This window comes from Perca fluviatilis, chromosome 18 (assembly GCF_010015445.1).
Source record: "Perca fluviatilis chromosome 18, GENO_Pfluv_1.0, whole genome shotgun sequence".
Taxonomy (NCBI): Eukaryota; Metazoa; Chordata; class Actinopteri; order Perciformes; family Percidae; genus Perca; species Perca fluviatilis.
Genome location: NC_053129.1, coordinates 606,888 through 629,190, shown reverse-complemented (window position 1 = coordinate 629,190; position 22,303 = coordinate 606,888). Strand labels below are relative to the sequence as shown.

Sequence of the window (22,303 nt, the reverse complement as noted above, 5' to 3'; positions counted from 1 at the left end):
AAACTAAATTAAACTATCAAAAGCCGTCTTGGTTCATCTTTCCACTGTTCCAACAATCACCACTCTGGTTTGGTTGAAATAAACCCTTAATTCACCTATTTACATGTGGAGATATGCTGGCTCTATACACGCTAGAAATACAGATTATTTACATAAAGTTTGGTGGAAATATGCTGGCTCTATACACGCTAAAAGTCCTGATTATTTACATGAAGTCTGGTGGAGATATGCTGGCTCTATACACGCTAAAAGTACAGATTATTTACATGGAGTCTGGTGGAAATATGCTGGCTCTACACACGCTAAAAGTCCTGATTATTTAAATGGAGTCTGGTGGAAATATGCTGGCTCTATACACTCTAAAAGTCCTGATTATTTAAATGGAGTCTGGTGGAGATATGCTGGCTCTATACACGCTAAAAGTCCTGATTATTTAAATGGAGTCTGGTGGAGATATGCTGGCTCTATACACGCTAAAAGTCCTGATTATTTACATGGAGTCTGGTGGAAATATGCTGGCTCTATACACGCTAAAAGTCCTGATTATTTACATGGAGTCTGGTGGAGATATGCTGGCTCTATACACGCTAAAAGTCCTGATTATTTACATGGAGTCTGGTGGAGATATGCTGGCTCTATACACGCTAAAAGTCCTGATTATTTAAATGGAGTCTGGTGGAGATATGCTGGCTCTATACACGCTAAAAGTCCTGATTATTTACATGGAGTCTGGTGGAGATATGCTGGCTCTATACACGCTAAAAGTCCTGATTATTTACATGGAGTCTGGTGGAGATATGCTGGCTCTATACACTCTAAAAGTCCTGATTATTTACATGGAGTCTGGTGGAGATATGCTGGCTCTATACACGCTAAAAGTCCTGATTATTTACATGGAGTCTGGTGGAGATATGCTGGCTCTATACACTCTAAAAGTCCTGATTGTTTACATGGAGTCTGGTGGAGATATGCTGGCTCTATACACGCTAAAAGTCTTGATTATTTACATGGAGTCTGGTGGAGATATGCTGGCTCTATACATGCTAAAAGTCCTGATTATTTACATGGAGTCTGGTGGGGTTGGTGACGGCGATTTCGGGGCTGTTTCATGTTACCTGAACATCCGTGACAGTTAGTTGGAACACTAAAATGTTTTCTCTTTCACAGTTTCTTCTCTGATTACGGTTATCCGATTTGTATGTTTGCTTGTAATTAATGAAATTACATTCTGAATCATTCGACTTTTTTTAACTGACATAAAAATATGACAGGCATCTAGAATGCTCCATCTCGATTGTTTGTTTGCTTCTGATTATTAACGGAACATGTTGATCCAAAGTTTCTGAATGAAGAAACATTTGTTTAAAGAACAAGTTTGACTCATTGAAACAAGTTATTATATATTATATATATTATCTGTACTATACTCTGAGAACGGTTCATTTATCGTCATGTGTTTCACATTTGAATGTTTTTACACATTATGTGTGAAGCAATTGAGTTAATATTGAAAGAAATAATGATCCTTGATATAATCAATGTCTTGTTTGATCTTTTCTGTGATTTCTCAGTTTGGGAACGCAGAACAGATACCGTCTGTTCAACGCTTTCTTTAACAGATATCTGAGACAGATGCACGGTCGATCGGAGCTCTCTGGAAGGATTCCCTGCTCTGCAGTGATACATGTTGGGTAAAAAGGAACCAGTTTCAACTTTCCCTTGTTCCAAGTGCAATAAAAACGTTTAATTTGCACCGAAGCAGTCGAACGGTATGATACGTTTAACCAACGGACGCATACGGACATCTCGTTGTTTTCTGTAACTGTTGTGCTAAATGTCTCTCGTACGTTGTGCGTTTTTGTCCTTCAACTGAAAAATCAATTCTGCCCTCGAAGGGAAATAAAGGTCTGAAATGTTTATCTGTTCATCTGATTAGACTCACAGTTTATATACTGTGTGTGTGTGTGTGTGTGTGTGTGTGTGTGTGTGTGTGTGTGTGTGTGGTTTAACTATATTCGTGGGGTCCAAACAACATGAGTCCAGTATACTTGTGGGGTCCCGACAGCTTTGTGGGGCCAAAATGCTGGACCCCACAACTTCAAAGGGCTGTTTGAGGGTTAAGACCTGGTTGTAGGATTAGGGATAGAATTTGGTTAGGGTGAGGGTAAGGTTTAGGTTAGGCATTTAGTTGTGATGGTTAAGGTTAGGGTAAGGGGCTAGGGAATGCATTATGTCAATGACGGGTCCCCACAAAGATAGTGCCTCAAACCTGTGTGTGTGTGTGTGTGTGTGTCCTGTATCCTCTGTTTGCACAGTAAGTTTATTTATCTTTAGCTCTCCAGTAAATCCCTGAAGTCTTGATGTTTCTTCTTACTTACCTGCTAATATGAAGAGCGTAAAGGAAAGACACAAAGGGTAATATATCTGTTTGCATGTTTTGAAAATAAAACAGAAAATGCAGACCTGCCAACATTTACGCATTTTTCGTACTCGGCACGCATTTTGACCCTTAAGGAACACGCCGACTTATTGGGAATTTAGCGTATTCACCGTAACCCCCAGAGTTAGACAAGTCGATACATACCCTTCTCATCTCCGGTACGTACGTTATCGCTGATCGGCTCCAGCATTAGCTTAGCCTAGCACAGATCCTGCAGGTGACTGGTTCCAGTAATCCTACTGCTCCCAATATTGTGACAAAGTGACAATATTAACATGGTCCTGTTTACATAGTTGTGATTTAGAAGTCAGCACAAAAACAACGTAACATGAGACACAGCCATCTTCTAACCGTAAACACACCGGGAACTATATTCTCAGACAGGCTTGCTGCGAGCATATGACTCCGCCCAAGTACTATATTCTTCCGCCTGAGAATATAGTTCCCTGTTTGTTTACGGTTAGCAGATGGCTGTGTCTCATCTTACGTTGTTTTTTGTACACGCTGTGACTCTACAAATCACAACATGTAAATAGGAACATGTTGGCCTTATTCGGAGCAGTAGGATTACTGGAACCATTCACCTGCCTGTTCTGTGATGGGCTGATGCCGCTGGAGCCGTCAGACAGCGTTACAGCATGCACGGAGATGAGAAGGGTATGTATCGACTTGTCTAACTCTGGGGGTTACGGTGAATAAGCTAAATTCCCAATAAGTCGGTGTGTTCCTTTAAGTACGCTTGTACGATTCGCTGCTCTCTAGGTACGCATTTTGTTGCATCTCTCATTTCTCCGGTTTCAGTTTCTATGCAATCTACATCTATGACGTTGATTCTGCCGCTGAGGAGTGGGTGAAAAGCTTTCGGCCAATCAGAGCGCTGCATTTTAATCCTCCGCTCACCTGCCCCTCCCTTCTTATATACTGTCTATGGCCCCTCCTAGCCAAATGCTTCGCACGTTTAATTCAATTCAGTGCCTCAGCAAGCCAGGCTGTCCGGATAACCGTAGGCTTGCATGCCATGGCTGAACCGCCTCAAAAAAAAGGTTCGGAACATAGATGATATATCGGAACGATTTCTTAACGGGAGAGATGGCCTTGCCTCCACATGTCCAGGCTACCTCACATAGACAGTATATAGAACCTCATCACGCGTTCTGCACCGTGTGCAAGACAGACATCGACATCAGTCACCAAGGGGCAACAGGTAACGAACACAGTCCCATAAACAAATACTCCCCACCCCCCGAAACATAATATTAAAAATAAATGGATGATAAGAAAAAAACGTTCATAGTGTCTATCAGTGATGGGAGTAACGCGTTACAATTCAGTGGTTGAACTGACTGCAGAGATACATTTGCGACACGGACATCATTTTCCGGAGTTGTTTACGCTGCGTTGAAGCGAGCTGTCCCGTCACCGTTCCCCGTGGTCAGAGCCAGAACCAGACGGTAACTGACAACATCTGGGTCCTGTCAGTGGCGACAGCAATGTGACCGAGCAACTGACATAACATGTCGGGAATTAATATTACATTTTATCAGCGGTGGAAAGTAGGCTAAGACTTCCGTCGGCTACTTTGATTCAATTTTAATTGGGTATTTTTCATTTAATCCTACTTATTAGGCTACTTCTAGTCCACCACAATTCAAGTCAAGTAGGCTATTCAACGTTTTACTTAACTATTTATTTTATAGCTTTAGTTACTTTGCAGCGTCAGATTAATAATATAAAATAATATGAATAAATTATGATGTATTAAAGTGGATAAAGATGAGACTTTGTTGACCCCCTGGTGAAATTCACAAGCTACCTGCCAAGAATACTCCCGCTTTTATTTTGGTGAAAGTAACTCAAAAGTAACGCCAAAGTAGTGTAAGCATTACAATTCGGAGACAATAATATTGTAATATAACTAATTACTCTCAAAGACAATAACTAGTAATCAATAATGTATTACATTTTGGAATTAACTTGCCCAACACTGGTGTCAATAGGCTAGCCTATCCCAGATAGCAAACAGTCATTGAAACTATGTTAAATCAACATTGCGTTGTCAACATTAAGTCATTGAAACAACATCAAATTCTGATGTTGATTCAACATCATTTTGCACCCTGTTTTAATATTGAAACAATGTTGAAATCCTGTCCATAGATCAACGGAATTTCAATGGTATTTCAATTATCAGGAATATTGAAACAATGTTGAAATTTCAACTGAACTAAGGATCAACGTGATTTCAATGGAATTTCAATCATTATTAAGCCATAGAAAAGTATTGCTAGGCATACGAAAATGTAATGCCCTAAATTAAATAACCTATAATGAATATCCTGCTTTATCTACAGCCAGGAAGGTAAAAAGTGATTGAACATTTGAAAGCTTGTATGCCTATAGCCTAGCCTAAAAACACTGACCACACCACACTGTTTAAGGTAAAAACAAATTCATTTTATTAGCCTCTTATTTCATTATTTGTCCTCTTTAGCATAGTTACAGTTCATGGTCCTCTGACGTCTGACTGGTTTGTCGTCCAGTCCATCCTGCCCCACTATATATCAATGCATTTTCAATCATATTTCCCGGTCAACTATATATCAATGCATTTTCAATCATATTTCCCGGTCAACTATATATCAATGCATTTTCAATCATATTTCCCGGTCAACTATATTTCGATGGCTTTTCAACAACAGGTCGTTTCCCGGTCAACTATAAATCAATGACTTTTCAACACATTGGCAATATCGCCCGATAAACCAAATATCAATGCTTAATCAATCATAAAGATAACTACAGATCAATGTTGTTCCAATGTTGTTGCCATCAACATTAATAACGTCAGCTTTCATCGATATTGTAATGGTGATTCAACATTTATTTTGCATTGAAATTTCAATATCAACCATAATGATGATTCCGATGGAAAATCAATATTTATTCAATGTTGGGTTGCTGTCTGGGATCTCACCTGCCATCCTTCCCATTAGTTGGGGGCAGTTAGAAAAGTGGTGGAATGGCTAGAAAACTAAAAGGTTTTAGAAAGGCCAGGTGCTGATTAAAGTCAGATAAAGGTAATAGTTAGGCTATTTATGTGATGTGATGGCAACTGACATAATGCAATATCACCCATGTCAAATTTTTAAAAGCCTATCTGAAAATATCAGACCCATGTTATTTATTAGCCTATAATTGTGTCTCTGCTTTAGGCCTATTTAAAGTTGCTTTATGAGTAAATCATTACTTAAACTACTTAATTTCCCTTCAGTAATCAGAAGAAGGCTACGTGTTAACCTGGTCTGACTCTCATCTTTAACACAGAACTACTTAGGCATATTTATCAGCTCTCTCTGCCTCTTGTTGGTTAGACTAACAAATATATGGGCACACAATATTGGACAGGATATAAAAAAACATTTGTATAGTAGTTTCACTACGCGTACAGCCATTCATCCACTCCTCTACACAGTAATAATAATTTATTGTAATCTAGAAGGTAGTGATGAGCCAAACAATGTATTTCCATTGGAAGAAGTTTCCATGGGCTATGCCTCCTGTACAACAGTTTGTTTTCAATTCAATGTTAGGAGAGATAGCAGTAATTGTATAACATTTATGGTCTACTTGTATATCGTTATGGAGTAACAAAGAAGTCTTGATTGGTGAAATTATATTATGTATTATGGTGTTAGGTATCTCATAGTTTTCTCATTGGTGAGTGCAATGGTGGAGCGATATTGGGTGGGCTGTCGGTGATTGTGCGCGCGTCGCGTAAGTAGCTGTTACAGTTGAGGCGTTTTGTCCAGCAGAGGGCGGCGCAGGATGTTTTTATTTGTAACATTTAACTTTGTAACTGATGTAATTTATTTTGAAAAACTTACACAACTTCAACTTTGAAGGAATATCTGTGTTAAACATGTAAATATCTGTCAAACAAACAAAATATATATATATACTCTGGCATATCCACCTACCTCAGTACCCGTTTTATTAATAATTCTTTATTTATCCCAGCAACGCAGTCATTTCCCAGTTTGGGATCAATAAAGGCTGTCTATCTATCTGTCTGCCTGTCTGTCTCTCTCTCTCTCTCTCTATCTCTCTGTCTGTCTCTCTCTGCCTGTCTGTCTCTCTCTCTCTCTCTCTCTTTTTTTTTTTTCTTTTTGTCTGTCTGTCTCTCTCTCTGTCAATTAAATTAAATTTTGCTTTATTGGCATGAACAAAGAAAACATGTTGCATATATAGCACATATTAAATACATACAGTAGGTGTCACATAGATTATATACTGCACTGATAGTTGTAGTACAACACACTACATTACAAAACAATTACATAACAATATAATACCTCAAAGTTTTGTACAATTTAATTACTGTACAATCCTAAACCAATCTGTAATGTTGGGATCTTACAGTTGTGAGTCCCTCAGGTTGTGGCAGGCAGATCCATATTTAGCTGCCAGTGGAGCTGCTGTCCCTTCTCCTAGGAGGACTACCAGCTTCTCTTCTGATGTTAACATTGAGAAATTTGCCATTTTTTTTGGGCTATTTTTCCTAAGTGTAAGTCTCTTAGTGTGTCCAAAATGTAATAGCTCGTTTCTATATATTTAGCAGTAATGTTCCCATTACAGACGTCCCAGTTCTGCTCGACAGTTTGAACGTTTAGAATTATTCTACATAATTCTGTGTGTAGGGTCTCTATCGGGTGTTTATCCCAGGAGTCATGCTCCAATCTACTGAGTGGGCCCCAAACTTCACTTCCATAAAGTGCTATCGGTACAATTACACTATCAAATATTTTAGTCTAGATTCTAATTGGAACGTTAATGCTGAACAGCTTGGTTTTTAATGCATACATTGCCCTGCGTGCTTTTTCTTTGAGTGAATGTATGGCTTTCTTGAAATTTCCTGATGCAGATATGGTCAGACCAAGGTAAGTATAATGTTGTGTGTGTTTAATTTGGGTGTTATTCAAAGTAAAATGGTGTTCAAGACATCTGGCTTTTTTTTTTTTTAAAAGATCATAATTTGAGTTTTCTTGAAATTGACCTCCAATGCCCAGTTATGGCAGTATTGTTCCAGGATGGACAGGTTATGTTGGAGACCATCTCTGGTTTGAGACAACAAAATAAGGTCATCTGCATAAAGCAGGTATTTAATCTCTGTGTCTAAGAGTGTGAGGCCTGGAGCTGCTGATCGGTCCAACTGGTCTGCAAGTTCATTTATGGCGTTTTTCCCATTACATGGTACCTGCTCGACTCAGCTCAACTCTACTCGCATTTTTTGATTTTCAGGTTGAATAATGCAGGACTTATACAGCATCCTTGCTTAACACCGCGTCCTTGAGTAAAATATTCTGTTCTTTGATTATTCATTTTCACAGCACATTAGTTGTGCTTGTACATATATTTGATAAGTATAACCATCCTTTCCAACGGCCCAATACTGGAACAGGTTGGAATTTATATAAGATTTATATAACACGTAGCCTATGTTTTTAGAGGACATGGTCGGTCGTGGTTTCCCACATACCGTTGTTCACTGGGTGTGTCAATGCAACTTTCTAATGCATGCCTGAACACATCCCAGCTCTGGGAAGTGCAGTCATTAATTATCTCTCACACTTAATCCATGCAGTAAATCACGGAGTGTATATGATCAGTAGTAACCACACATAATTGTAACATCTAGCATCTTCTTATCTGTGATTATATTCGCTGTAGCCTACAGTACAGGCCAAAAGTTTGGACACACCTTCTCATTCAATGCGTTCCCTTTTTATTTTCATGACTATTTACATTGTATATTCTCACTGAAGGCATCACATCTGTGGAATTATGTACTTAACAAAAAAGTGTGAAATAACTGAAAACATGTCTTATATTTTAGATTCTTCAAAGTAGCCGCCCTTTCATTTTTTTTATTAATAAGGGACAACATTCCACTAATTAACCCTGACAAAGCACACCTGTGAAGTGAAAACCATTTCAGGTGACTACCTCATGAAGCTCATTGAGAGAACACCAAGGGTTTGCAGCGCTATCAAAAAAAGCAAAGGGTGACTACTTTGAAGAATCTAAAATATAAGACATGTTTTCAGTCATTTCACACTTTTTTGTTAAGTACATAATTCCATATGTGTTCATTCATAGTTTTGATGCCTTCAGTGAGAATCTACAATGTAAATAGTCATGAAAATAAAGAAACACATTGAATGAGAAGGTGTGTCCAAACTTTTGGCCTGTACTGTATGTTAAGATTTGCCAGTTAGACACAGCATAGTAATTAAGATGTATTTAGAAGGGACATTTATGGTGTCACTGCAACAGTAAACAATAACATCACAATAACATTCAAGTAAAAAATAATCTAATTATGCCACTTTATGTAATTGTCATCATAGCCAGTCAAACCCAACTAAAACCATGGGTGTCTTTGAAGAAGGATGGGACAGTCGTGTGCGGCCACTGTACGTGTAAAGCGGGCCTGGGAGAGGTGTGTTCTCACGTAACAGCTCTGCTGTACGCAATATAATCTGCTATTAAACATCTGGAAGACAGAAGCTGCACTGATGGGCCCAGACAGTGGGGACTTCCTCCTGTGAAAGCGGGCAAGGCTCTGTACGAAGAGGGATCGGGAATTGATTTCTCAAATCCTGCCAAAAAGCATTGTGGTGTACACAACAAAAGCCATTCAGGTCATCCATCTTGGAAAAAAATTGGGTGTGTCTGCAGCAGCTATAGAACAATTCTACAGGGCTCTGGATAATGCAACTCCAAACCCTTCAGAGAAGAGTGGTATCCTACGCATATTGCCGCACTACTGTAAACAGTTTCAACCAAAGGTGGTGTCTCTGGGTCTACCACAGCCCCTGACCGAGTTGTACAGTGCTCAGAACTGGAAGCTGTCTGCCTCTGACCTTGAGAAAAAATGTGATGCGGTATTCAATGATCATTGAATCAGGACCTGAGTGTTCGTGACGCCGGTCTCCACATTGATCCCTCCCGTCCCTACCTTGGAGCATCTCCAGATGCCTTGCTGTCCTGCTCCTGCTGTGGCGATGGTATTTTGGAGATCAAGTGCCCACACTGTGTCAAAGACACCGGAGTCCTCAGCGCCACTGAAAATAAACATTTCTGCATTGAGAACACAGATGGTACATATGCACTTAACAGAGATCATCAATACCACTACCAGGTGCAAGCCCAGTTGTTTGTAACGAGGCGGAAGTTCTGCGACTTCATGGTGTGGTCTACTTCTAATTTCTTCGTACAGCCTGATGCTGACTTTTTTACAGTAGCAGTGCAGAATGTCGAGGCCTTCTATAGGTCAGCCATTTTATCGGAGTTATTGGCAAAGACATATACATGCCCAGATAGACTGCTGTCAGACAAAACACAGTCCACAGACTCACAAGGACTGGAGGAGTAGTAGGGCCAACTACATACCTGCAAACTAGTCGCTTTTCGGCGAAAATCGCCGTTTTGAATGGGAAAATGTCATCCATCCTAATACGGCACCGGTGCCTTAACGACCGTTAACTACCGGACCGAATAGCAACGCGGATTCTGTGCCTTATTTAGGTGCCACTTTAATGCCTGCACTTCTCTCTGTTTCCCAAGAAAATGGACGTTAGAGGGAACTGAAACATCGCCGCACGGGACTGTAGTTAACAAACACTTGACAGAAAGTAACATTAGCCTACCGTTAGTTAGCAGCTGGAGTAAACACGGTTAAAATGCTGACAGCTAAACGGTGTAAATGTTTGTCTGTATTTCACTGGAGAGGATTGCTGCCGTTGTCTGAAAAACAACACAAGCTAAGTTTCCATCCACTTGTCAATCGAATTATCTGAAGTTCGGTAAAAAAACTCATGCGAATAAAGCTGGTGAAAGTGTGTTTCCATCAAACAGCTCTAAAGCGAATAAAAACCTGTGCGTAATGACGTCACATGCTGTTTTGCGATTAAATTGGTATATCGAATTGATTTGAGACATTTTAAGGTGTTTCCATTCATTTTTGCACTGAATCGCACAACATTCAAGCGAACTTTTGCGAAGTTTTGCTACACAAAAGTAGTTGTTATTAATATTAGAAGCCAAGCTAAGCTCCGATGGGCCTTTGGCTGAGGATCTGATCCAGCTCATCAAAAAGGTGGAACTTGCCTTTTATTTTCCCTCCGGCACCGCTGAGAGACAACTCTCTTTTTTGAGACATGTATCGCTGTTTGAGCTCCTTCCATTTACTCCGCAGGACGTCCCACGGCTTGTTGTAAGGAACATTCTAAAACGCTTAACGTGAAAAAGCTTAACGTGGTTTAATGTATCTGAACAACGATCAGAAGAAGCTTCCTGCTTCTTACAGTGCAGACACTCTACTGCTTGCTCCTGCTTCTGCTTGCATATTTCTGCTGATAATCTTGCTTTTCCTCTGAGAGAAACTATGAGCAACGGCTCTTGGATACTTATAAATCACTGGACTATACATTTTTTTTAGACATAGTAGGCTATTGTCATATTTGAACATTTTTCTGCGTGAGTGTGGCCTACCAATAGCTCAAGCCTGTCCTAAAGTGACTGTAGCTAAAGCTAATTAGCAGCAAGATGCCACCCTTCTCCATAGAGGACTACTACAAACTCCTTCAGAAGATTGCAGTTCTGGAAACCAAAATTTACCAGTTAGAAGTAAACGTGGAAGTGAACAGATCATGTGTAAATGACACCACTTTACCATTGACCCAAAACAATGGACAAAAGCATGCTAACACACGGCTAACTAGCACCAGCAAGACCACAAAGAAACAGGAGGGCTGTGGAACGGATAATAAATCAACAAGTGGCAGTCCTCCCTGGAACTCTTTTGGTGCAAAGCCTAAGAGTAAATAATTTTCCTGGGAAATGGGAGGACGACTAATGGGCAGAGCACAGCGCCCTGAGATTTGTGATACAACCGGCTGGCCTGCATTACCACCCAGGCAGAGCGCCTCTTCAACCCCTGTACTTAGTAGGACACAGCCGTTGACAACTGCAAAAGGGAAAACCACTAACAAAATGCCTCCCCAACAACTGAGTGTGCAGGTGAAGAACAGATTTGCTCCTCTGCTGCAGGACCCTGGACATGACCTGGATTACGTCTCATTGTCACACAGCAGGGTAAGGACTGAGAGCAATTCTAAAACTAAAAAGCTACAGGGAAAGCTAACAACTGGGCCCCAAACTCTGATTGTGGGTGACTCTGCTGTGAAAGATATAAAAAGCAGTAAAAACACCAAAATACTCTGTTTTCCCAAAGATATGGTGTCTGACTTGGCCCAAAGAATCCAGGATATCATAGCAGCACACCCAACTGTGAAGAACATTATACTGCATATAGGGTCAAATGATGTTGTAAAGCAAGAGTCTGAAGTGCTGAATCGTGACTTTGAATCTGCTGAACACAGTCAGCTCCCTAAATGCAAAGGTGTTTATCAGTGGCCCTATACCGCCAGTCAGAGGAGCTGAGAGATTCAGCAGACTGTTGGCACTGAACAGATGGCTTTCAAATGCATGTAACAACAACAACCATTCTCTAAATTTCATTGACAATTTTAACATTTTCTGCAGAAATCTTTTTAAAGCAGATGGACTATTCCTTAACAAGCCAGGAGTAAAGCTGTTCACCTCTAGCCTACTTTACTTTCTGCGCCACACATCTGCTCCCTTGGCCAAGGACATGAGACATGATGAACCAAAACAAGAGGAAGACACAACAAAGTGCGGCAGTGATCCACTACAGCCCCCACCTGAGCAAAGATTTGACCATGGGAGACCAAAGAGCGGAGATGAGAAATCTCAACCCCCCATCTCACCAGTCCAACACTCCTCAAGCCCCTGTGACAACCACGACAGCTTTGAGGACCTCTTTAAGGATACGTCGCTCTCCCCTCTTTCCCCCATCCCCATGTTGGAGTTCACTGACCAGATGAAGCAGCTGGTAAATGCTGGAACCAAGTATGCCCCCCTTCCTTCTCCCATCGTAAAACGCCAGGCACCTCTGCCCCCTCAAGGACGGCAATTAACTCCTTCTTCCCAAACTGATAAGGATGCTTGTGTGCAAAATGCAGCAAGCATTAACTGATATGGGCCGGGTCCAGGCTGCATGCCTAGTAGCATTCATGACTCTTTCCAAGACAAGCCTGGGCCCTGCGTATTAGATTCTTCCACAATTTATGTTGTGATAGGTAATAGAAAAAGAATGGTGAATAAGCACGTAACTGCAAACTTTGCAAATTTAGCATCCATTCCTCGTCAGCCACAGTCTGTCCCAAAAAATGAAAACGCACTAACACTAGCACTACTAAACGTTAGGTCTTTGGCAGGAAAATCATTTTTAATCAATGATTTTATTATTAAGCACAATCTTGATTTTATGTTTTTAACTGAAACCTGGTTGGACCATAATAACAGTGCTGCTGTTCTCATTGAGTCAGCCCCCCCTAACTTCAGTTTTATGAGTGAGAATAGAGTGAATAAGAAAGGAGGTGGAGTCGCCATTTTGTTTAATGACTCATTCCAATGTACGCAATTATCTTACGGACATTTTGCTTCTTTTGAATATGTGGCTCTTCAGCTAAGATCCTCCCCTCAAGCTCTACTTCTAAATATCTACAGGCCACCTAAATACTGTGCAAACTTCTTTGACGACTTTACTGAACTGCTGTCTATAATCTGTATTAACTTTGACCGTGTAATTATTGCTGGTGATTTTAACATTCATGTTGACAACCCCCAGGACCGAGGGACCAAAGAACTGTGTTGTGTTTTTGAGAGCTATGGACTGACTCAGCATGTTACACAGCCCATCATTCATTCAGCTTTTCTCCTCTACACCCGCCCTCACTGGGGCCTCAGTCACTGAGCTTGTAGATAATTTCTACTGTAAAATTACGAATGTTATTGATGCCATTGCTCCCACTAAGGTTAAAACTGGCTCTGGTAAGAAAAGATCTCCATGGAGAAATTTTGTAGTGGTGAGAACAGAAAAAAGAGAGTGTCGAAAAGCTGAACGCAGTTGGCGAAAAACTAATCTCCAGGTCCATTATAACACCTATAAAGAGAGACTTTATAATTTGGAACTAAGGAATGCAAGGCAGTCCTTTTTCTCTGACATTATCGCCAGAAACAATAATAATTCACGTGCTTTGTTTGCTACTGTTGATAGATTAACTAACCCTCCGGTACCAGTAGCATCTGAACTGTTGTCTACCAAGGCTTGCAATGACTTTGCCTCCTTCTTCACAGACAAAATTCAGAAAATTAGACAAACAGTCAGTGCTTCCATATCAAGTACAGGATATGTGTTGTCACAGTGTTCACGCAAAACAAATTCCAACATGACACAATTTCATATGATCAACCATAAAAACCTGGAGGACATTATACAACATCTGAAAACCTCCTCCTGTTACCTTGATATTCTACCAACGGATGTTTTCAAAAATGTTTTGAATTGTTTGGCTTCTGGGGCCTGTTGCACAAAAGTAGAATAAAGAAATCCAGGATAAATGAAAAAGCGCAGCTTGACTTAGTGTGATCCACTCATCGCGGCTCAATCGGTTGCACGTTTGCCGAGCCGGGATAAGTAGGTGAAGCTATGTCAAGCCAGGTGTACATAGCTGGGATAAGTGCACGTTCAGGGATTTCTTAAATAGACCACGGTATCGATCACAAATTTACTGATGCAGAAATGGAAAAGACGTGTGCAGCATATGTTTCAACCGCTGAGCAGCCGCTTCTAATGGAAATTTACGAGGAGGTGAAACATATAATATGCAAAAAGGGAAATACAGCTGTTATCAAACGGAAAAAAAGCCCGACACACAATAGCGGACCGACTGAATACGTATGGATTTAAAAAAAAAATCTACTTAGTCACTCCACGTTTTAATTGCTTTAATATGCTTGTTTTATGTGTTGGTTTTATTATTATCATCTGTTTTTATGTGCTAAATGTGCTGGTTTTAGTGTAAAGTGTCTTTGAGTAGCCTGTAAAGCACTATATAAATAAAAAAGCAATAATTCTTGTTCCTGGGAAATTTATAAGGACTATGCTTAATTTCAAAGCTTATTCATAATGCGAGAATATGTTTTACAACCATATGCACAGATCTCCATAAGCTATGTCTAATTCTAAATATCTTTCTACAATTAATGTTCATACAGAACAAGCATGACTGGACAAAAACTAGAAAAAGAAGTGACTTCAATACACACTGTAAGCATATCTGTAAAACAATGTAGCCTGTTATTATTCATGTTTTTTTTTCTCACTCCCAAGCTCCAAGATGACAAGTGACAGCACCAAAATAAAATGATTAAGAAGGACATTTGATCAGGTGCCATTGTCGTCGTTATTGATGCTAAAAGTCCGCTTTTAGAGTCCGCTGCACGGTGTGGGAGGATCCCCCTGCCTCACCGCGCTACAACGGGCGGGGCACATTACTCACGGGACAGCAGCGGAGGAAAAGCCCATTTCCTCCGTATCGTCCCGCTTTTTACCATTACCATCTCAACAACTGCAGTAGTAGGATTTAAATCAAACTCGTGACAGCAATAGTGACAAGTAATGCATGTTAATAAAAATAAAGCAGAACATATTCAGAAGAAAACGGAATAACTGTTAAACACGTTTATTTCGATTCAGAGCGTCAGCTGATTTAACACATAAGACTCCAGGATTAATCTTAGCCTGCCTGTTAGCCTGCTCTGGGGCCTGTTGCACAAAAGTAGAATTAAGACATCCGGGATAAATGACTCAGCTGAGCTCAATGAAGCCGAAACATGTGCGTCCAGGCTTAATTGGTTGCACAAAGACCAGCCAGGATGAGCAGACACGGATTCATTAAGCCAGGTGAAACCAATCCTGGATAGGTGCGCACTCACGGCTCACTCAAATAGACCCCGCCACAGATCACAGATTAACTGATTTACCATGGCAACTAGAGCCGCGTACTTTTCCCCGTCGGAAGCACAAATCCTCATGGAGGCATACGAGGAGGTAAAAGATATAATTAAGAAGAAAGGCAACACCGCCACAGTGATAAAGCAAAGAGAAAAAGCGTGGCAAAGTATTGCAGACCGCCTGAATGCGTAAGTAGTGCACAATTACACACTCACCGCTCCGCTCAAACATCACAATTACAATTCAAATATTTAATTCACATCTCCAAAAACGCAGTTGTACTGTAATTATGACACGGTTACATTTTTAATTGAAATGCACTGCAGATATGAGTGAAATTGTGTAAAGTAACTCCATCACACTGTATAAAGCTATGATAAATTATTATTAAAGCCTTACATTATTATTTAACATTACTACGCTCAGTACGGTTTAATCTTAGCCGTTGTACTCTGCTTCTTATGTTGTCCACCGTTTTTTTTGTGTTTCTCCTGCTTTTATTAATGTAAAGCTGCTTTGACAGAATGAAACAATTGTGAAAAGTGCTATATAAATAAATTTTAATTGAATAAATAGATGAGCTATAATAATAATCACTTTAATTTATATAGCGCCTTTCAAAGGACCCAAGGTCGGTTGCTCACTGCACTGCAAAAATGTCTTTCTTACTTAGTATTTTTGTCTTGTTTTCAGTAAAAACAAAATATCTCAAAAAAATCTTAAATATTTTCTTGAGCAAAATTACCTAGGAAAATAAGCAAAATAATCTGCCAGTGAAACAAGAGAACTTTTCTAAAATTAAGTGTTTATGGAAAAAGTAAACTTATTTCAAGAGAATTTTTCTTATTATATTGACAGATTTTTTTTCTTTTTTTGCTTGTTTTAAGCACACATTTACTTAAAGTTTATATTTTTTGTCTAAACTATACTTATTTTGCTAGGTCATTTAGCAAATCAAGAAAATACATCTTTATTTAAGTTTTTTTTTTTTTGATATTTTTACTGAAAACAAGACAAAAATACTAAGTCATTTTTTGCAGTGTCACTCCATTAAATGTTCTTGTGATAAAGAATGTGTGCGTGTGATGTAGATTAAACATGAACGGGCCAAAACGGACATGGCAGCAGGTCAAAATCAAATACAAGAACATTCTGCAGAATGGTATGGTCCCTGACTGATATTTAACAAAGCACAAGCATATATTGTACCCAGAAGGTGCCTGCTCACACATTGTCTGTACTGTTTTAGCAGTGAAAAAGAATACCCACAGACAAGGCACGGGTGGTGGGTCACCAAAGGCTGACCTCACCCCAGCAGAGGACATGGCCTTGGAGCTAAATAAAGGCAGGCCCGTCTTAGAGGGGATCCCTGGGGGGAAAGAGACGAGCATAGGTTCCTCCCAAGATGCCACCCGCTTCATTCAAGGTATGTCCTTCCATCTCTACATGGGATACAACCACATTCATATTGAATCAATTTGGACTGTCTGACTTTGGTTTACCTATTGCCTTGCAGGGTCTGGCAGCACTGTGTTCCTGTTAGAGCCACCAGCACAAGCACCAGACGATGCTGATCCAGTGAGTACTCCATCAAAGGCATACTGTAGGCCTGGCATGTCTTGTCTACTAGCTTCAATATGATTCCGATTAAATGTGATAAGGTGAAGGCCCCAGTGCAGCAGCAACAGCACATGATGGAGACGATGATGAGGAGGAGACCATCTCTCTGGATTCCGGAAGGCATGAGGTATCATGTTAAGACTGTGAAAGTACTATTTACTCTACAATGGTGAGGAGTCCTCATCAAAATCAAAAAAATCTAATTTCTTTTACAGGACCCAGATGCTATACAGTGGGAAAACCAGCCTGGCAACATAGTGCGTATAAATAAAAGGACACCACATCCTGCCAAATTCCAGCTGCGCTAATTGTGTTGTGTTCACAGAGCTCACAAGCTATCAGAAAGTTGTATGGCAACCACCTCCGGCGCCAAATAGAACTGGCAGACATAGACATTCAGTACAAGAAGAAAAAGATTGAAAATCTTGCACTGGAGTCCAAAATAAAAAAGAGGACAATTAGGAAACTGGACCTTGAAATAAAAAAACTTGAGAGGGAGGTGAGATATGCCTTCAATGTACACTGTATGCTAACTGTAACACAAATGTATTAATCATTATTTTTCTTTCCTCCCCCAGCTCCAAGAAGATGACACAGCTCAAAATAAGAATTAGGTATATTCTCGTAAAGTCAAGTGAGCCATGACATATGAGCTCTTATTGTGAGCACACAGGACGGTGGCATCTTTATAAGTTTTTTTTTTATTTTCCCAGCAATCAGTACAACCAAGTCATCGTTATAAGGCATCGCCCTCTTTTGCCCACCCCCCCAGCACCAGGTGTGGCCACTAGCCTATATGAAGGCCCAAAATTGTGTGTTCCTTTCTGCTCTGACAATGGCATGCCCATTCTTGCGAGATGTGGTGGATGAAGAAGCACTTGTGCTGAGGAGAGCCTTCAGGCGAGAAAGGGTCTTCAGGGACCGGTTGGACCCACTGGCCTTCCCTGATGACCATCTATATGAAAGATACAGGTTTTCTGCAGATGGCATCAGGTATCTATGCAGACTACTGGGTCCCAGGATTAAGCACCGCACTGCACGGAGCCATGCACTGAGTGTGGAGCAAATGGTTTGTGTGGCCTTGCGCTTTTTTGCTAGTGGAGCCTTCCTGTACTCAGTGGGGGATGCAGAACAGCTGAACAAGGCCACAATTTGCCGCACAATAAGGAGTGTGTGTCTGGCTATCAAAGCATTAGCAGATGTCTTCATCTCCTTCCCTGGCCACAGAAGACTCTGTGACATCAAAGAGGAGTTCTATAGGATTGCAGGTAAGAGGATCTACAAATTACAGGACAACTGTTAACACATAGTAGGATACTCATTACTTTGTGTGACAGGTTTCCCCAATGTCATTGGTGCAGTGGACTGCACACACATAAGGATAAAAGCCCCCTCAGGTGCCCATGAGGCCGATTTTGTGAATAGGAAATCCTTTCACAGCATTAATGTTCAGGTGAACATAACTTTTTGATATTGTCCATTGACGAACACTTTGCATTGCCAGTGATGTGCATTGATTGGTGTAATATTCCTCATCTTATGATTTCAGATGGTCTGCAATGCTGACTGTGTGATCAGCAATGTTGTGGCAAAATGGCCTGGCTCAGTCCATGACTCCAGAATCTTTCGGGCCTCTGAAATCTATCAGTGCCTATCACAAGGTAAGCCACACAACCCCTATTTATAACCATCATGGCTGTGTCAAGAATATAACTGTGTTTATGAGGTAGTAATGATGAGATTTTGTGTTGACAGGTGAATTCTCTGGTGTGTTGCTGGGAGACAGGGGGTATGGCTGCCAGCCTTTTCTCCTGACACCTTTCACAGACCCCCAGGAAGCACAGCAGGCCTATAACCATGCCCATGCCAGGACCAGGGCCAGAGTTGAAATGACCTTTGGCCTCCTGAAGGCACGCTTTCACTGCCTTCACAAATTAAGGGTCAGCCCTGTTAGGGCATGTGATATTACTGTGGCTTGTGCTGTCCTCCACAATGTGGCCTGCCTGAGGAAGGAGAGGGCCCCCAGAGTGCCACCAGCCATGGACTGGGACAATCCGGCAATCTTCCCTGATGACGACAGTGGTCGGCTGCTGAGGGACCGATATGTGTTGAATTATTTTAGTTAGTATGTGTGCTTTCAATTTTGGTAAAATATGTCCTGCGGTGGCAGAGGAATTTGGTTTTTTTTGGGTTCGTTTTTTTACGAATTTGGCCTCTTATGATGTTTGTGCGGTATACTGTGTGTAATACAAGGCTGCAGGGAGGCTACTGCATCCATTCATTTGTCTGTTCAGTTGATGTGTATGGATTTGTCCTGCATTTATTTTAGTGTGCAGACATGCAGGGTGTGTTATATACAGACCTTTGAATGTGTATGTATCATTTTGTATAATATGCTTTGATTCTGTGCTTTCCATCTTGTAGAGTCACTGTGACTTCAGTTTCGAAAGGAGCTGATGGTTTACCTGCTTTGTTTTGTCCTTATTCAATAAAGGAACATAATGTTACACATTGTGTTTTTATATTCATATGGAATGTGTATTTGTGTATTTGTTTATATGACAGAGTACTAGGGCCACACTGAAGAAAAAGGATAAAGTCATAAATTTATGAGGCTGGTTCTTTCTGCAGAAAAGCTACATATTCTTTTTACAGTTTTGATACTTATGACAATGTGATACTTAATATTCTGGCACATCAGCATGTCTTTGTTTATGAAACCATACTGAAGTACAATTTCACGAAATGCCCCACATCTGTCATTTTAGCAACTGTCCTTTAAAACAACTGGTTACAATAGTATGACTTGTCTTTTTTTTCCCTCTGTGGCCCTAATATTCTATCATTTTATATATAGCCTTATAGTCTATGGGAAACTGTAAATTATCTAATGATAACAACATCATCTAAAAATCATTATTTATCCAAAATCATTGAAATTAATGATCACAAACGTTTAAATAATGACAGTGGGTCTAGTTATATGTGATAACAATGTATAGTGAGCAGTGAAATAACTATTGGTTTCCATTTGTGGTGACTGCTGACTGACATTAGGGATGAGATTAAATAGATCCTGGAATTTAGCCTGGTCTGGAGCAGGCTAGCTCCACAGAATAAATCTCCATGGTAATTTATACCATAACATATCCTCCTGCCCCCTATCCAGCTTTAGTGCAACCGGATTACGGATCAATTGAGCCAGGATCACCAAGATATCCTGGCTTAATCCCTTATCCTAGTTTTGTGCAACAGGCCCCAGGACCAGGCTAGCTGCAAAGGATAAATCGCCATGGTTACTTGGCTGGGTTTAATTCAACCTGCTTTTGTGCAACCAAGTCAAAGCTAAATTCATCCAGGATAACCTGAATATCTCGGCTTAATCCCTTATCCTGGTTTTGTGCAATACCCCTCTGATCTTCTACAGATTGTAAACACATCTCTGCTCTCAGGTATCTTCCCACAGGCCCTAAAAACTGCAGTCATCAAGCCACTCCTAAAAAAGAACAATCTAGACACGTCACTAATGAGCAACTATAGGCCGATATCAAACCTTCCATTTTTAAGTAAAATCATAGAAAAAGCGTTTTTTCAACAACTCAACCTTTTCTTATTACTAAACAAGAGTTTTGATGCCTTCCAGTAAGGTTTTCGACCACACCACAGCACTGAGACTGCTCTTGTTAAAGTCTTTAATGACATCCACTTAAACACAGTGGCAAAATTTCAGTCTTAGTATTACTTGATCTCAGTGCTGCATTTGATACGGTAGACCATGACATATTGCTTGACCAATTGGAAAACTGGGTTGGTCTTTCTGGCTCAGTACTAAAGTGGTTTGAATCCTATTTAAAGAATAGGGACTACTTTGTGTCTATAGGTAATTATACATCTGAGCATACAAACATGACGTGCGGAGTTCCCCAACGCTCAGTTCTGGGGCCTCTTCTGTTCAACATCTACATGCTTCCACTGGCTCAGATTATGGAAAACAACGAAATAAGTTACCATAGTTACGCGGATGACACACAAATTTACATAACCTTATCGCCAGGGAACTATAGCCCAATACAACAAATGAATAAGTGCGTTGAACAAATTAATGACTGGATGTGCAAGAACTTTCTTAAATTAAATGAAGAAAAAACTGAGGTGGTTGTTTTTGGAGCTAAAGAGGAACGATTAAAAGTCAGCGCTCAGCTTCAAACGACAATGTTAAAAACAACAGACAAAGCCAGAAATCTTGGTGTAGTCATGGACTCAGACCTGAATTTTAAAAGCCACATTAAGACAATTACAAAATCAGCCTATTATCACCTTAAAAATATATCAAGGGTTAAATGACTTATGTCTCAGCAGGATCTGGAAAAACTTGTCCATGCTTTTGTCTTCAGTAGACTTAACTACTGTAACGGTGTCTTTACAGGTCTCCCTAAAAAAATCAATCAGACAACTGCAGCTGATTCAGAACGCTGCTGCCCGAGTCCTCACTAAAACCAGGAAAGTGGATCACATCACTCCAGTTCTAAAGTCTCTACACTGGCTTCCAGTGCCTCAAAGAATTGATTTCAAAATACTTTTGCTGGTTTATAAATCACTAAACGGTTTAGGGCCAAAATACATTTCTGATCTGCTACTACACCATGAGCCACCCAGACCTCTCAGGTCATCTGGGACAGGTCTACTTGTTGTCCCCAGAGTAAGAACTAAAAAGGGGGATGCAGCGTTCAGTTGTTATGCTCCACATATCTGGAACAAACTCCCAGAAAACTGCAGATCCGCTTCAACTCTGTTCTTTTAAAACCAAGGCTGAAGACCTATCTTTTTGATCTTGCCTTTCTTTAAATAACCTATTTTATCTGCTTTTAAAAGTTTAACTGTTTTAATGTTTTACCTAACAGTACCTAATATTGCCTAACAGGGCTTAATAGTACCTAGAACAGTGCCTAACAGTGCATAGCAGTGCCTACCTAACAGTGCTTAAACTGCACTGTAAATTTTATTCTTGACTTTGAATGTTTTTAATTGTTTTCTGAATGCTCTTTCATGTTTTATGTAAAGCACTTTGAATTGCCCTGTTGCTGAAATGTGCTGTATAAATAAAGCTGCCTTGCCTTACCAGATGTATCATGGTCATATCTTGACATGAACACTTAAGCCTGTCAAAAAAACTAAATCGAAATCCAACGATTATAGAAGTTATCTCATGTTAATGTTTTCTTGTGTCAGATAACGTCCATAATATTTGGACATTGGGTTAGATTTGACCGTTTTAAGTGGTTATGATGAGCAATATAGGA

The 22,303-nt window shown here is 40.3% G+C and overlaps 2 protein-coding genes across 5 annotated transcripts; both read left to right on the top strand.

Annotated features, from left to right (window-relative positions):
* Positions 1-3,247: 3,247 nt before the first annotated feature.
* On the top strand, positions 3,248-17,963 carry LOC120546300. Of its 4 annotated transcripts, XM_039781157.1 has the most exons (8): positions 3,248-3,644; positions 16,633-16,809; positions 16,900-16,961; positions 17,044-17,130; positions 17,219-17,260; positions 17,329-17,502; positions 17,582-17,617; positions 17,717-17,963. In XM_039781157.1, the coding sequence occupies exons 1-7, from the start codon at positions 3,497-3,499 to the stop codon at positions 17,615-17,617; spliced, it is 726 nt and encodes a 241-aa protein (XP_039637091.1). In that variant the 5' UTR covers positions 3,248-3,496; the 3' UTR covers positions 17,717-17,963. The 4 variants fall into 4 exon arrangements, with proteins under 4 accessions (XP_039637091.1, XP_039637090.1, XP_039637093.1 ...); XM_039781156.1 differs by lacking the exon at positions 17,717-17,963 and having other exon boundaries at positions 17,329-17,686; XM_039781159.1 differs by lacking the exons at positions 3,248-3,644; positions 17,717-17,963 and adding an exon at positions 15,188-15,571 and having other exon boundaries at positions 17,329-17,686.
* Positions 17,964-18,202: 239 nt separating this feature from the next.
* Positions 18,203-19,533, top strand: LOC120547160 (putative nuclease HARBI1). The gene is made up of 3 exons (XM_039782629.1): positions 18,203-18,271; positions 18,553-18,664; positions 18,759-19,533. The coding sequence occupies exons 1-3, from the start codon at positions 18,203-18,205 to the stop codon at positions 19,127-19,129; spliced, it is 552 nt and encodes a 183-aa protein (XP_039638563.1). The 3' UTR covers positions 19,130-19,533.
* Positions 19,534-22,303: the final 2,770 nt, after the last annotated feature.